The following is a 16502-nucleotide window of genomic DNA, read 5'->3' as shown; positions in this document are numbered from 1 at the left end:
TGGAATATGAAATATCAGACAGATCCGACTTGAGCACATGACCATAGAGATACTGTGTAACGATTTGTGAGATTTTTGGACAGAATCTGGAGGAGTAATATCAAAAAATGTGTTTTACAAAAGTCGGCCTCCTGGTGGCGCTCTAAAAGGCAGATGCGGAAAATGCAGGTCAAAGGTTTGTCCTTGGCCTCTAGGGAGTGTGCATGCAACGTTTCACGCAGATTGGTGCAGTTTTAGGTAATAAATGTGAAAAGCTGCCTCATGGTGGCGCTATAACAGGCCGTTCTGGAAAATGTGGGGCAGAGGTTCATCGTTGGCATCCAGGGAGTGTGTGTGCAAAGTTTGGCATCGGCCGGGTTAACGGTGCCGGAGATTAGCTGTACACAGACGGACGGAAGGAAGGACGGACGGACACACACACACACGGACGGACGGACACACACACACACGGACGGAGTGCAAAACATACTCTCTCCCCATGCCTTCGGCCTGGTGGAGACAATAATAATAATAATAAACAATAATACTTTTTGTATGCCATATATCACACAATGTATGGAGCATGAGAAACATGTCTTTGGTTGAGACAAAGGGAACAGTAGGCTGTATAAGCTGGGTTTCAGCCATGTGGTTTATGAATTAGTAATGAATCCTAAAGTGGATACTGAAGTATTTTCCTCCAAGGCACAAGATGTGAATTATGAAAACATGCAAAAACATGCAAATTGTGCTCTACTGTACAGTATGTGAAACACTGCTGCCTTTGCTATACAGTACATGACAAAAGTGTTCAACTAGATGCACATCTTAATATTTTTTGTTTATTGTCATAAGCCTCTTTCTAAAGTGTGGTCTTGAAAACAATTGCAATCATACGTAATCAAACGGCATCTACAAATGTATTTTCTTTCAGAATACAGACATTCAGATGAAAAGATCCTTTCCCAGTCTCGTGGTACTACAAGTTCTCTTGAATGAAGGGAGTAATCTAAACCTTTAAAGACAGGAGCTTTCCAATGTTGTCAGATTCATGCATCTTAATGTGCACCTGTCGTCCTGTGTTGACAGTCATATAGTGTCAGTAAAAGCAGAAGTTAGTCACATGACTGAATTAGCACTGCCATGCACCGCAGGTGTTTATACCCATGGAGATGCTGACCTTTGAGCGTGCCTTTTGAAATGGTAAAGGAAAGGGTAGACCAGGACACGTGAGCACATCATAGTACAGACAGTATCATCCTACTGTAGATGGAAGATCATATGACTACATTTAATTTCCAATGTTTGTCTGCAGTGCTTCAACTATAACCACAACTTTTTTTCCCTCAAAATGTAGTGTAAATCCTCAAACCTCCAACAGCCTTAACTACTAAAGTGGATAAGATTAAGTATTTTGCCAGATCATTATATGTCAATAAGGAGCTTTGCTTGTTTACAGTTCTGAACAATATGGACAGTGGAAAACAGCCTAGATACCATGACTTTGGCTACCATGACTTTGGCTTGTGTAATGTTATCTGAAACTTTAATTGCTATACAGAAGTTCAATATCATAATTTTAACCATTGTCCAGAACAGAAAGAAAAAGAAAGTCGTCATCATCATCATCCTGGCACCACTCGGGAAAATATTATGTTTGAATAAATTGTAGAATATATGTGTACTAAATTAAACTATCTACAGTAAAATATTTAAATAAACACAATGTACAGATAGTTTAGCTGCAGTTCACCATGACCACTATCACTGTGGCATCCCTATTTTGAGCATGTATAAATAAGGTAACTTTCTATGCAACTTTCTTTTCTTAAGATAGCAGATAACAAGTTCAGTCAGACAACGCACGAATAGATTTACCAATATTTATTACAGAATGAGTAATGAGTGTGCATATGATATTTGACTTGGCGTTCGGCTCTGCTGGATTTTCTCCCTGCTCGGCACGATTAAGCACCAACATAAAACATTAAGAACAGATATACAATAAAAAAAACCATGGGGAACATAAATAGCAGAGCCCACTGCTGGGGTGGTGGTGGGAAAAAACATCACATACAACAGAGGAAGGCAGGAAGAGCATGCAGACTGGTGAGTTTAAGTAGCCCCGCCCGATTGGTCAGCTGACTGCCGCATCTGCGAATGACGTGAGGAACTTGCACACACTTGTACACACCCACATAGTAATGCAGCATGTTAACCCCTTGAGTATAGTAGGCTATGCACCTTTGAGCATGGCATGAACCCCCTCGAGTATGTCTGACTGAACTAACTCCGCAAGCTACGTCTCATTTCTGTGACATGTTGTGAGCTTGTACACTGGCTATTTTCAAATAGCCAAAGTATAATTCAGCCTTAAGTGTTTAATTGGTCTATCACTTATTGATAGGCATGTAACGATCGATTGCAATTAAATCGCAATTTGAATTGTGATGCAAACAGCAGAAGAGAAGAAATGTCAGGATATTTGTAAGAGAATTGATTAAAAAAAATAGTTTTCAGTCATTTGCTACTGTATTGAAAAGAGGATAAAAGGAGACAATTAAAAGAGAACCTGATGGAGCGGAAAGGAACTGGTCGGAATAACGTGTTCCTTCCACGCAATTCGTCCGGCCAGGGAAACTCTCCCGTCAGGTGAAAAGAAGCAGCTTGGACTCCTCATGCATAAAAGGAAGCATTTGATTGATTGAAATATTTATTAACAGTTTGCAGAATTACAGTACATTTCAAGCACAAACTCAATACAAAGGCTGTTAACTGTGAGTGGACGACCCAATTAAGCATTACACTTGTTTACAAGAGGGTCCACCATGTTCAATTCATCAAAACATTTAGAGACGTACAAATAGACACTTCTATATAGACAAAGAACAGAACAGGAATTCATCATAATGGAGGTAAAAAATGGAAAATAAACATATACAGTGGGGGGGGGATTCAGATTTTACGGGGGCCAGTTTTGAATTGCAGCCGTCCGTAGGTGCCCTTTGAGCGCGGTTTTGAAGGAGTCAAGGGATTCGCATGTCTTAAGGAGGAGCATGAGGTCAGTCCGCTGCCCCCCCCCAGGTTGGCAGAGGAAGTGTAGCGTCCAGGATTACATTAGATAATTGACACTGGGTGAAAGCAATGGGTTGCAAAATCGTGGGATAAAAAACATTATTTTAAGAGAGAAAGTCAATGCTGGATTTGTGTAAGAGGAAAATAAATTTGTGTTTAAAAATCCTATCGTGGACCTAGTATCGTGATTTGAACCGTATCGTGAGTTGAGTGAATCGTTACATGCCTACTTATTGATGATAACCCAGTGGTTCTCAGAGTGGGAAGTGAGACCCCCAGGGGTCCAAATGGATCCAAATAGGTGTCCAAATAGGTCTGTAACTCTGAGAGTGTACGGATGGAACCAAGTGGACCCTTACAGGCCCATTTGGTTCCATACACTCAGGGCTCCATTTCCGTCACTGCTAAACCCCTTATCCCTAAACTTCTTTGCCTTTTTTTACTATTTTGAAAAACATTTTTGAATAGTTCAACTAGCCGATCTACATTGACACGCTGTGAGCTTGTGGACTGGCCATTTTAACTATTCAAAAATGTTTTGTAAAATAGTAAAAAAAGGCAAAGAAGTTTAGGGATAAGGGGTTTAGCAGTGACGAAAATGGAGCCCTCAGAGTTACAGAGATCCTTAATGTGTGAGAACCGCCGCTGTGGATGAATAAATAATATGACACTGATATCATCTCAGTACCCAGCAGCGTGAGACCACTTCCTAGGGTCTGACCATGCATGGAGTCGGTCACCATGGCGTACAATAGCTTGCACCACTGCTCCTGTAGACGTCAGCAGTTCCGTCTCATGGTTCTTCTCTGCTAAGCCTTCTAGAACCGCCTGTAAATTAAAACCCTACATTGGTACTCAAGCCCAAGTAAACATGCATTTAAAGAGCCCATCTACAACTTAAACGTCTAGAAAATAGCTTGTAATGTGTTACGCATATAGCCTACTGTAGAAAGTAAGTATTCATCATATTAAAATATATTTAAAGATGGAGTGCCATGATTTTTTTCCACCCTAAAACATGATCATTAGGTATTATTATAAGGAGGAAGAACTTTTTCCAAAAAGTGTACGGTATTTGTTAAAATCATGCTTTTATGTGGACACTTCCACCAGTTCCAAGTATGCCTGGTTTGACTGGTGGGTGGTGATGGGTGGTGATCCACCTGAACTGAAGCCGCACCCACAGCTGTAGTTGTATGATGAAGGGGGAGGGGTTAGGGGAGGGGCTGATAGTGTGATGTCACTATATTACTGTTTATTTCATTGGCCTGTTTGACTGTCAAGGGTTCAGCCTCCAGGAAGAAACCCTAAATACAAAGTTAATACACCATTGCACATAAAAATGACTCCAGGGTGTCTAATGAAGTACTGTCACCTCATAAACACATGAAAAACTGGAAAAATACAAAAACTGTGGCACTCCATCTTTAAGATTTAATACATATGTTTTGGACATGCCCAACACTGCATGATTTCTGGAAAGCTGTGACGCTGTCTAGCATCTAGACATATCTTCCATCCATTTTCAAATGGATGGAACCCTGTCCTCCCACTTACTCTCATTGGGTCAGAGAGGTTATGCAGTTCATCAAATTAGAAAAGATAATGAAGTTATTCCCTCCAATAATCCATATTGAAATTCTATACAGCCTGGCAGCCTTTCACTTCATTTGCGGAGAACATGGAAGCAGAAAGTGTAACCCTGTAGTGCAATCTATATTCTCTTTTCTTTTATATTTTCCTTTCTTTTCCTTTTAAAAAAATAATAATTTTAGCTTTAATCCTAGGCATTCTACTCATACATACTGTGTATGTTTTGTCCTTGTCTTGTTTTTAATGTTTTTTACGGATGTATGTAATGTGTAATATGTATCATTTTTGAACCAATTACAGTAAATTGAGATTGGGCACTGCTTTCAGAGATATATAATGTGTGTCAGGAATCAGCGTTTTTTTGTATCGAAACTACCGGTATGTAGATTTTGTGGTGTCGTCGATGAACCTACTTTGTCAAAATCAGGCTCTCCTAACGTGGCGTTAGGACTCAGCTGGTTGTGGATCCTCGGATCCGACACTGCCTTCTTCACGTCATAGCCGAAGAACAGGGCATTTAGAATCACCTGCAGCGCAACACACAGTTCAGCGGAGGATGATCTGTAGTCAAACTCAGTGAAACTATGCTGTGAGTGTTTTTGATTGATTGATTGATTGAAAAATGTATTAACAGTTTGCAGAATTACAGTACATTTCAAGCACAAACTCAATACAAAGGCTGTTAACTGTGAGTGGACGACCCAATTAAGCATTACACTTACACAGTTTCCAATAGGGTCCACAATGTTCAATTCATCAAAAACATTTAGAGACGTACAAATAGACACTTCTATATAGACAAAGGACAGAACAGGAATTCATCATAAAGGAGGTAAAAAGGGAAAAGAAACATATACAGTGAGGGAAAAAAGAGGTGGGCGGTGGGGGGGATTCACATTCAGCTCCTTTCATTTGTTTGTATCAATCTATCAGCTCATTGAACAGCCTGTTTATTGACTCACCTGAATAACAGCGGTGGTGATCTTTGTCCCCCCTGAGCCTCCAACAACCATCTTAACTATATTGGTATCTTGGTCAAAGAGGATGGTTGGACACATGGAAGACATGGGTCTCTTTCCTGGGAATGGCAAAAAGGAATGCATGTCACAATTATTTTTTCCCTAAGACAAAGAATCAAACCGTAGATTACATCAGGGGTTCTCAAAGTTTTTGACCGGGGACCCCCGGAAATGCTTTGGCAGCGTCTCGGGACCCCCGCCCCGCCCGACCCCAAATATAAATTGACTACACCATACACCATACACCATAAATAAATACTGAAACCAGATATAATCATTATGGAAGGTGTATGCATGTACTATGTGTAAACTCTTCATTTTCCAGCCATTCAGTTGCAAAAAATATATATTTTTTGAAAATAATTTGGGGACCCCCCAAAATAATGTGGCGACCCCCCGAGGGGTCGCGACCCACGGGTTGAGAACCCCTGGATTACATGAATGTGTGACATTATAAAAGTATGTCAATGTCTTCAGAACAACTTTATGGTAATAGAATTCAGACAATCATTATTGTTTCCATTTCATAGTTGTGAGCTTGTAGACCTGGTATTTTCAGCACACGACAGTATCATATGATGAAGTACAAATCAGCCTTTAACTATATCCCTGCTGTTTAAGTAACATACACAAGGTAGTGCACAATACTGTATCTGCCAGTAAGCATAGTTTTTTCCACCTCCAAGTCTCTTCCTTTGTCTGAACTCGACATACCGGTACCTGTAGTTAGTTACCTCACACAATCTGAGTTCTGCCTGAACTCTATATATAGTTTTCCAGCACAGCATTACTTTCTGCTGCATTATCATTGAGTAAGGTGAACTAGCAATGCCTGATAAAACAACAGGAGTCCCTGACATGATGGCCGTAGGTTAATGGATGCTATTGGAGATCCGAGAAAAATGTCCTAGAAATGATTGTCTTGTGCCCACGGTTTTTTGTGTGCTAAAGTCAAATCAAAAATTGTCTGATTGAAAACACCTGACTCTAATTTCACTTTCAAATTAAATGCTAATGCTATTGTTTCATGTATTTTGCCACTCCAGATATATATTGGACCACTTATAAATATCCAAGTACAGTGTAATATTCTTTTCCCATTTCTTTACAGGTAATTACGTTATCCAAGTATAGTCACGTTATACACGATATCCCATTATCCCATTGTAAAAATACAATAATCGTTGATCCAGTGAACCACATATTAGACCTCAACCTGTATGACAAGTTTATAATATCCAAAATAAACATTGCAATCCATCACATTACGGCCCTTAATTGGGATAATAAACCAGTCAAAGAGGATATTTGTGAAGAAACACCAAAACAGAGTTGGGAAGACAGTATAGAGTGTCGCAGTCCCGCCCCCTGTCATGACGACGCCAGGCCCAGGAAATGAATCTCAATGCATTTTTCCCATAGACATTTCAAAAAGTATTTATTTAAAGACGGTTACGCCGCGGACAAAGCCAACTCCAGTCGTGACAAATCATGACAATAAACACAATATTTTGGACCAAACAAACAATTACAAAGAAGAAAAACAACAAAAAAAGTGTTGTAACCTGCCGTTATTTTCTACTTTCTAATTCTTTGTTTGGCCCAAAACATTGTGTTTATTGTCATGATTTGTCACGACAAGAGTTGGCTTTGTCCGCGGCGTAACCGTCTTTAAATAAATACTTTCTGAAAAGTCTATGAGGAAAATGAACGGAGAATCATTTCCTGGGCCCTGGTAGGGGGCGGGACTGCGACGCTCTATAGCCTACATCTACACCACATTTCTCTGTATAAGACATAGACAAGGACTACAGTTCAGTTTTTAAGTGGTGGGTGGCTGGCTGGCTGGCTGGCTGGCTGGGTGGGTGCGTGGCTGGGTGCGTCTGAGCACGAAAACAGCATGGTTGTTTTTCACCACCTGTGCGCAACCTAACACACACACAAACACACGCACATATTAACTGTATATATGGTGATTTCGGGTGTGCCAGTACAGTACAGTACAGTGACAGTACAGTACAGTGGAGGGTACAGTAGAGGGACCCCCACACGGCAACTCTGTCATTTCTCAACCGTTTCGGACGCGGGGCGGCTCGCCGGAATCGGGCCGGCACCCTGGGTGCGTTCATGTGGGTCTGGAACTCCCCCCCCGGGGACCCCCACACGGAGTTGCACCACTTACTTCACACGGGTGTGATTTTTGAATTACTGCAAGTCTCAAATTGCTAGATTAGCTCAAATCTAGCCTAAAAAAGAAATCCCAAAAGTCCCAGATCGCCAAAGCCTTTCCACTTTGAGTCACATATTTTGGAGATGTCAAGCATTAAATCATATTATTGAATCCTCCTTGCATGTGTGAGAAATACTTGATCCTAATCCTCTCACATCCATTTTTGATGTGGTAAAGTCAGAGGAGAGCTTATAATAATAATAATAATGCATTTTATTTATAAAGCGCTTTATACATTCTTACGAATCTCAAAGTGCTACAAGGTTTAAAAGCATGGCAAAATAAATAGAATAAAAAACAATAAAAGAAGCGTAAGCAACATCATAATCAGTAAAACATGTTTTTTTTAAAAGAGTCGGTGGACTGTGGTGCTCTCAGGTGAATGGGGAGAGAGTTCCACAGACATGGGGCTGTGTGGCAGAAGGCCCGGTCGCCCATGGTGTGGAGGTTGGCGCTTATCTGTTATCTGTTGACCAAAAACAATGCTATCGCATTTGCATATCTTTTGGCACGCACTCTTATTCTTCTCATCTTGAAAACAATAAAGCCTCGTTCACCTAAACAATGGGTCAGACCATGACATGTTTGTAGCTTGTAGATTCAGCTACAGCATCTTTGCTGAATGTGTTGTTCACCCCACAATAGGGATGCTAGGGGTTCATTTGGTTAAACCCTACTCTGCGGACAGGATCCAAGATGGCTGAGTAGTTGTGGAGACTGAAAGATAAAGTCTCGATCTCAAGTATGATTTCATTGAGAGAATGAGATATTATTATAAACCCCCAAATGAAACAAATCATTCATTTGTGACTTAACAAGATGGCACACTTTCAGATGTTTCAAACCTGGTTTGATGAAGTTACTAGGTGAAGGGGGCACTCCAAAGCCATTGGTGATTAAAGGAGAGCTGAAGTCATCCATCTCATTATTAAGGAGAATTCCTGTAGATCCGGACATTACTTTGGAGCCCATACTGAAAGAAAAAGAAAAGAAAAAAGAATATGAATAGGTATTGTTTATGTACAGTATGAGGGCTATTATTAAGTCAATTTAAATCTACAAACCATAACTTTTAAGTCTGCTGTAATTGCAAACTATTTTTGTTATTGTACAGTACTTTTGGCAATTAAGCTGCAATCGTGCGGTCTATAAATTAAACCTTATGTTTCTAATAAAAACAACATTTTCTATAATAACAGCCAATTAAGTGTTTATTGCCAAGTGCCAATGTCATATGTACAAGTGGTTGATTGTGCTGGTGGCTGCCACAGCGCTGCCATCCTCTGCTACAACTGAAAGATGTGCAGTCCCATGGTTTTCGGGCATGTAGAACTCTGGCTCATAGTAGTTCATGTGATGGGTCGTGTCGTCTGTAATCTTTTCACGGAGTTGATTGGCGTAGGAAGCGGAGGTCATATTCTGGACGAGCTGTGGAGGAGAAGAAACAGAAAATATTCAGAGCAGTCTAATTATATTTACAGGCTGAGGCTGATGTATTTGTGTTGAAATATTAATCACCCATTCAGTTCTGAGTGAGACTGGAAACAGACCTCTGTGATGTTGAGGAACTTCGGATCTCCGAGCAAGGTCCTCTTTGCGTAGCCAAAACGGAAGGCCTCAACAATACGATGGTACGTTAACACCTTTTTCTCGTGGGTTGACATACTGTCTGAGTTAAAGTTGTACCCTGTGAAATAACAATTTGCATCATAAGTGAGAGCGAATGATTTGAACCAAGTTTCTTTTGTGTGCTTTTTTTTATCACGTTCCCCATATCTGCTTCAACCACTTAAATTCTGTACTTGGGGACTGCATGGGCCGGCCGTGCGGTCCAGGCACTCAGCCTGACGTGTCACGGGTTCGAGTCCCGAGCCCGACAACCTTTGCTGCGTGTCTTTCCCCCATCTCTCTCCCCCTTTCCTCTCAAACTACTGTGAATCTATCAATAAAAAAAGACAAAAAAGACCCCCAAAAATAGCGTTAAAAAAGAAATCTGTACTTGGTTGACCGGAGTCTCTCAGGGCTATAGGGTCTAGTCTATACAGTGAATTTTCTGTTTTGTGAGGTTGTAGATCTGCTATTTTCTGCAAAGGTTTCCCCCCAGAATATGAATGCTGGAGTTTAAGTGATTTAATACCCCCCTCTCCTTGTGGAGAGCGGGGGGGGGAGGCTGCATGGAGGTATGACTTTGTAGTCCAGGAAGGAAGTGAAACCACATTTTCATGACAGGTTTTTGGTCATGAACATGAACATGACTACAATATCTAAAAAAACATATTACACGCATAAAGAACCCCAGGAAAGTGTTTCTTGTGTCCTAAACATCATTAAAATAAGCTCTGGTTGCAAAAGGTGTGAATTTGGCCCTTTAAAAGTATTTAATTCAGTCTGACCAGAAGCAGGGGTAAAACATATCCCCACCAGCGATAGGGGGATATCAAAAGCAGAAGCATCAATTTCCCCCATCCCCCCAGGCTAATCAAACCCTGGTGGAGGTATAACAGAGTCAGAGAGTGTGTAGTTTTATGAGTTTTTCAGCTGTCAGAAAGAAAATAATCACCTTTATGAAAGCCTTTGGTATGATACCACCCCCACCGCTCAACTGTGTCCAATTAGAGGTAAATTGGTCAGTTTGTATGTTAGACAGAGGGGGCAACAGTGAGTGGGTCGCCCGCCGAGAGAGGGAATGTTCAGGGACGTTACTGTCACTGTCACCGTACGTACGGGAAGTATGTGCTGGTGCCTGGTAGATGGACAAAAATGTCTTGTTTCCCAGGAATCTTTACCCATGCAATCTGTTGCCATGACAGACAATATACATTTTAAATGCAACCATAATGTTCTTCTAATGAATGTACATATAAGACTCAGTCTTCCCCCTCAATCCCAAGGATATTGCCTGTGTATTTCTCCACATTTGGATCCTCAGGTGTAATTTATCAATGTCAAAACAGACTAATGAAAAGAATAGCCTTAAATGTTCATGTACTGAATTGTATAACATGCCATCTGTCATCCTCTTAAGTTGATTGATTACCCGCAATAGTCTTGGAACTAAATCAATACAAGCAAAACCTAGAGCCTACGAACTGCATGGCCTCCCCAGTCTTTGACTATTTATAGTACGGAAGTTTATAGCGAGTTACTACTGTATGACAGCAGTTTGTGTATGAAGCCACACAAATCATGCACAATGTGGATGGAGTTCAGTTCAGATGCACTAATCTGGCTGCTAGTATGCATTAATTAATGTTATGGTGATGGTGCATGCCTCCTTTGGCCAAATGGAAAGAGATTAGGCCTACTGTGCAGTACTAGTAGTTCACATACTGTATAACAAACATGTTTCACAAGAACAATGTTGTGTAACTAAGAAATTTCCCCCCATGAAAAAGATTTTATACATTACGACCCAACTTTCAAGCTCTTCTTAAATTTCACTATTACTTCACCAGGAAATTGAGGCCTTCGTGGCTAAAGGGGGCTTCTGTTAATGCAGGCGCTTGGGTGGCGTAGTGGTAAAGCGCCTGCCCACCGGCCACCACCACGGAGTGGTGTGGGTTCGAATCCACTTTGAGGCTTTGTCGAGTGTCCACACAAACACAATTGGCCCATGTTTGGGGGAGGGTGTCGCCGCACAGATTCCTATGGGCTGGGGCAGCACAGCAAGGAGTAAAACAAAGGCTCTACTACGTCCTCCCGGTGGGGGCTCCTCACTGGCATTTGAATCCAAATTTAAGGGGACAACTATAGGAGCTCTGGAACACAGATATCAGGCTAAAAAACTCGTACTCAGAGGGCAAAGGGGCAAATGACAGGAACTTCCGTCCACACACATTATCCTATAAAGTATATGTACAGTGCATACTTAGTATGCAATATTATTGGAAATCTTTGTACTCATATTTTGTACCAGCGAGTACTCATAAATAGTACTTATACATCTACTCAGTCATAGAAAAGTGGTATTTGTGCACCCTGATTGTTTATCTGTAATATTGTTAGGGGGCCCGATCGAGGAGCATTATGTGATTATGTGTCCCAAATGTGAGAAGAAAGTACCAATAGATGACCAATAGAACAATCTTGTGTGGGTCTTAATTAATCGGCATCAACTAGTACACTGGTTCCCAAACACTGGGTTGGGACCTATGTGTGGGTCGCGGACACATTTTTATGGGTCCCTTTATTTTTTGGTTTCCTACATTTTGTTTTCAATTATTATTTCAAAACATTTTCAGAAAACATTCACAAAAAAGCAAAAATTTTCATGAATTCAAAACAAATTCAAAGATTTCTTCCAGTAATCTCATGAATAAATAGAAGAAAAATCTAAGAAATTCCATATATTAGAAGACAAATGTTTAAGTAGTAGTGAAAATAGCTGATCTACAAGCTCATAACACGGCATGAAGTGATGCATCGTGTGCTTGTAGATCTGCTATTTTCACTAGTTTGGGTCTCGTGGAGACATATCAAATCATGGGTCACGGGCTAAAAAGTTCTGACTGGAACCACTGAACTACTAGCAGACCATATTTCCACACTGTGAGAGTAATTGTCTCCGAGCCTTACCCGCCAGGATGTGCATGATCAGGGAAAGAACTGGACCACTAGCTGGAGCATTGGGGGCAGCGATGGTGTACTTTCCCACATTCACCCTTAAGGGGCTTTCATCCAAGACAGGTCTGTAACCCCTCAGATCTTCCATCATGATAATACCACCTGAAAAAACATACATTGTACGGCATAGCTGGTCATGGTAATCAAATAGTAATGGTAAGTAATGCTAAGAGGTCCACAAAGACGAAAAGGCTAGACTTGTGGTCTATTTAAAGCAAAGTATATAGATAAGCACGCACGCACGCACGCACGCACGCACGCACGCACGCACGCACGCACGCACGCACACACGCACCTTCATCAAATGCACACTCGTCAATATCTCGGATTATAGTCTTTCTGTTTTATTCATTTAATCATACTGTACCGTTCTATGCATTATTCAAGCTCTTCTTATTTCTCATCTGCTACTAAAAGTGAATGTTGTGTGTATTTATTTTGCTCTGAATAGCAAGAACTTTACTATCGTGTAAAAGAGTTACAATATCATCTAGTTCCACATGTGAACAAAAGGTTCATAGAAATAAAATAAAAAAGGAGTCAGCTTGAGAAGGAATACTGTACAGTACCTGATGCCTGAATATCCCTCACAAGGTCCTGGGCTACTTGTCCTGTGTACAACACGTCAGGGCCCTCCTCTGCTATTCTCCTATAGGTCTCTGCCAGCTTTGGAAATTTGATGGTGTCATTTTCTCTTAAAACATCGCCATTGTCCCCGCAAAACACCTCGCTGAAATAAGCAGAAACATTTTGTACAATCAGTTCTGAGTGAGACTGGAAACAGACCTCTGTGATGTAGTTAAATAGCTATATATTCTAATTGCAATCATTGCTAGAGTTGTGTGACAGGGGGGGTCTCCCCCTCTCTCCAACTCTTTAATAAACAGAAGGAAAAAAAATCAGGTCAGGATACCAATTTGCTCCAGTCCGGAGAGAGAACTTAGCCTATAATATTGAATTTGTGGGGTTATCTCTTGTAATTCTCTCTCTCAAGCTGAAAATATATTTTCTGTTTACTAAAGAGCTGGAGAGATGGGCAGACCACTGTTAATGAACAAACGTAGATCAGAATAAACAATCATTTACACCCCATTTAATAATAATAATGCTACTAACCATAAAGCTGTATCGTTGATGATGTATTTCCTGTTACTAGATATAGCTTTGGCCAGTGCCCGGCCTAAAGGAAAGCCCTCTCGAGCAAGTTTAATGCTTGGCTGGAACAATTCTTTCCATGGCAGTTTGCCGTGACGTTTGTGTGCCATCTCGTATCCTCGAATCTCCCCTGGTACAGCAATGGACAACGGTCCTACCAAATACAAAGGATGATAAAGAGAGGGACACTTCCTTCAAGATACTGTAGCATAACACGGCTTAAGATATTTCTTTATCTTTACTGATTAATAGCTCTTAGTAGATAATATGCAGCATGCACGGTGCACTTATCGTTGTTTTATGACCTGTAAGTGACTCTATCCGCAAAAGGTTATATCGTAAATGCATTATAACAGCTTTCTCCAAAGTGTTTCAGTGAGTTATGTAATTGGTTATATATTACCTCTCCGGGATAAATCGGTGTTGTTCCCAAACATGTTTTGTGTTGCATTTTGGGGTGCTGTCTCCCTAGCATCAATGGTTTCTACCTTTCCTGGAAAGAAGGCGAGGGCATTCCACAGTTAAACTTCTGATGCAACCGTAACAATTACCATTCAGATGTAACAGTAACAATTACCATTCAGATGTAACAGTAACAATGATCAGACTGTCAAAAGCATATTAATCCTGTCCTGTGTGATTACGCACATACAGTAGTAAAGCCATATAAAGAGGCAGAAAAATCACACCCGTGTGAAGTGAGGGGCGCTCTTATCATCATACGTCATCATACATCATCTCATTCTGAACCAATGGCAACATCTCCCACCCAATAACGCCGGCCAATCACAATTTGCACCCTCACTTTTGTCTATAATGTTTGTGTTTACAAAAACACAAAATTGTAGTTACCGGTAGTTTACTCTAAAAATCTGTAAAAAAAAATACATATTTAGCCACTTGTTCGAATGCCCCGTCAAAAATCGCTAAAATCGCTAAAACAAAAGAAAGCAGCAAATGAAAAAGATTTAACACTCATCTTTTACTTTCTCTAATAACAACCTAAAACATGAACCTTGGTTGGGAAAAAAACAAAGTTGTGAGAGGAAAGTTGCATAGTGCAGCTATGAATGTACAATCATGATTTAATTGTGTAGATGGGTTTGTTGTGAGTTGTACCGGTTGTTGCATCGTAGATTGTGATGAAGAGCCCTCCTCCGATGCCCATGCTGTGAGCGTTCACGAGCCCAACACACAGTAATGCAGCTATAGAAGCATCGACTGCAGATCCTCCTTTCTGCAGGGTTTCACTGACATTATTTTTATTCACATTGACATAAAACACAAGGAGAAAGAAAGGGAGGTGGATTTAGCATATTTTATCCAATGTTCAATCAGAACTTGATGGGCCTACATGATGCTGATATAGTGTCTTGCAGTGAGTTATAAACGCTAAATGATTAATGTTTCAAAATGCATTTATATGGACTTTGTGCCGAAGCAGTAATAGTCTTTGATCTCCCTTGGTTATCGCTTGCAACTTTAATTCGAGTGTGTGTGTGCGGCTGGGCGCGCGTGCGTGCGTGCGTGTCAGCTAGTTCCATTAAAACAGATTTGGTTATTGTACACAATGTTAATAGCGTGTGGTGGATAGACTACAGTATGTCTATATGATGATGGTTATATATCCGCCTGTACAGTAGCCTTATGTAGTTACTGTACATGTACTGTATGTGATGCCTGATGAATCAATCACTTACTAACCTGCCAATCTCTGAGCACCGTCCTGCATCTGCTGCCACAGCCGCGTTAGGGTAGGAGTGTTCAAGTTCAATTGAGGGTTTCCCTTTTCCCACGCCGAAGAAGACGCCCACAAAAGTGCTGACTGCCGCCACCAGCAGCACCACTAATGCCAGGACCACAGTCTTATTGAACATGTCTCGGAGGAAAGAAACATAATGTAAGAATAAGAATATTATGTCACTCATTATATCACCCATTTCGCAGTTTGTTTTTAACCTGTGAAATACACACACAAAACAAATACCATGACGGAGGCATGACCTGACAGACAGGTTTTGCAGGTTTTCATAGTAAATCAGGAATGAGGAATTGGATCCAACAAAGTCACAGGAAAAACAACCTGCCCAACTCAAGTGTAGCCAAACAATATGTCTACACTTGCCTTTTGCAGTACAGCACATATTGTCAAACCAGCCCATGTTGAGTTAGTAGCTACAGTATGATTACATGTTTTCTGTTTCCTGACATAATGGCAGCTCATGCACTCAGCTCAGTGGATAGCGCAGAAAACAGTAAAATGTTCATTGCCATGAAGGTCTGTGCACATCTGAAAATGACATCAGGATGTCCCTCTTATATTAATAAAGCCTGAATTAATTCAGGAGCACCAACTTCTCACTGCATAATAATCATTATTATTGTGTTTTATTTTTTTTTCAAATACGTATTAGTATTGTATTGATGTACTGTAGAATAATTTATAGAATAATATTTTCTAAGATTTCAAATTTGATTTAGATTTGATCTAGATGCCTATTTTGGGCATGCATCTTCACAAAAAACAACGATGAAACAGTAGATCTACTGTACAAGCTCACAACGCATGGCATCGCAACATGCGTTGGGTTAGATTGGCTATTTTTTTTGCTTTACAACAAAATACAAAACAGGGCTTAACCAACCATCCAATTTACATAAACATGTATCTGCTGAAAGGCCCTGCTTGCTTGCATCAATCTCACTGCAGAACTGAAGCTTCTCTATGGATTACACAAGCAAACTGTGATGCATGCAGTAGCTACGTACATCCCTCGGTAGAGCTGTGCTGCCTGCGGCCACCATAATTAAACCAGCAACACAAAAGC

General features: G+C 40.7%; 1 protein-coding gene across 1 annotated transcript; it reads right to left on the bottom strand.

Moving 5' to 3' along the window:
- Positions 1-3735: 3735 nt before the first annotated feature.
- Positions 3736-15551, bottom strand: LOC306939674 (glutathione hydrolase 1 proenzyme-like; the record flags this gene model as incomplete). Its single annotated transcript, XM_079524330.1, has 12 exons — positions 3736-3882; positions 5061-5174; positions 5610-5725; positions 8742-8869; positions 9137-9324; positions 9447-9583; positions 12472-12621; positions 13089-13249; positions 13636-13828; positions 14078-14167; positions 14794-14924; positions 15379-15551. The coding sequence occupies 12 exons, from the start codon at positions 15549-15551 to the stop codon at positions 3736-3738; spliced, it is 1728 nt and encodes a 575-aa protein (XP_079380456.1).
- Between the last annotated feature and the right edge of the window lie 951 nt (positions 15552-16502).

Source organism: Electrona antarctica (assembly GCF_951216825.1).
Source record: "Electrona antarctica genome assembly, chromosome: 16".
Lineage (NCBI taxonomy): Eukaryota > Metazoa > Chordata > Actinopteri > Myctophiformes > Myctophidae > Electrona > Electrona antarctica.
The sequence above is the reverse complement of the archived record's forward strand: the minus strand, read 5'-3'. Positions and strand labels throughout refer to the sequence as shown.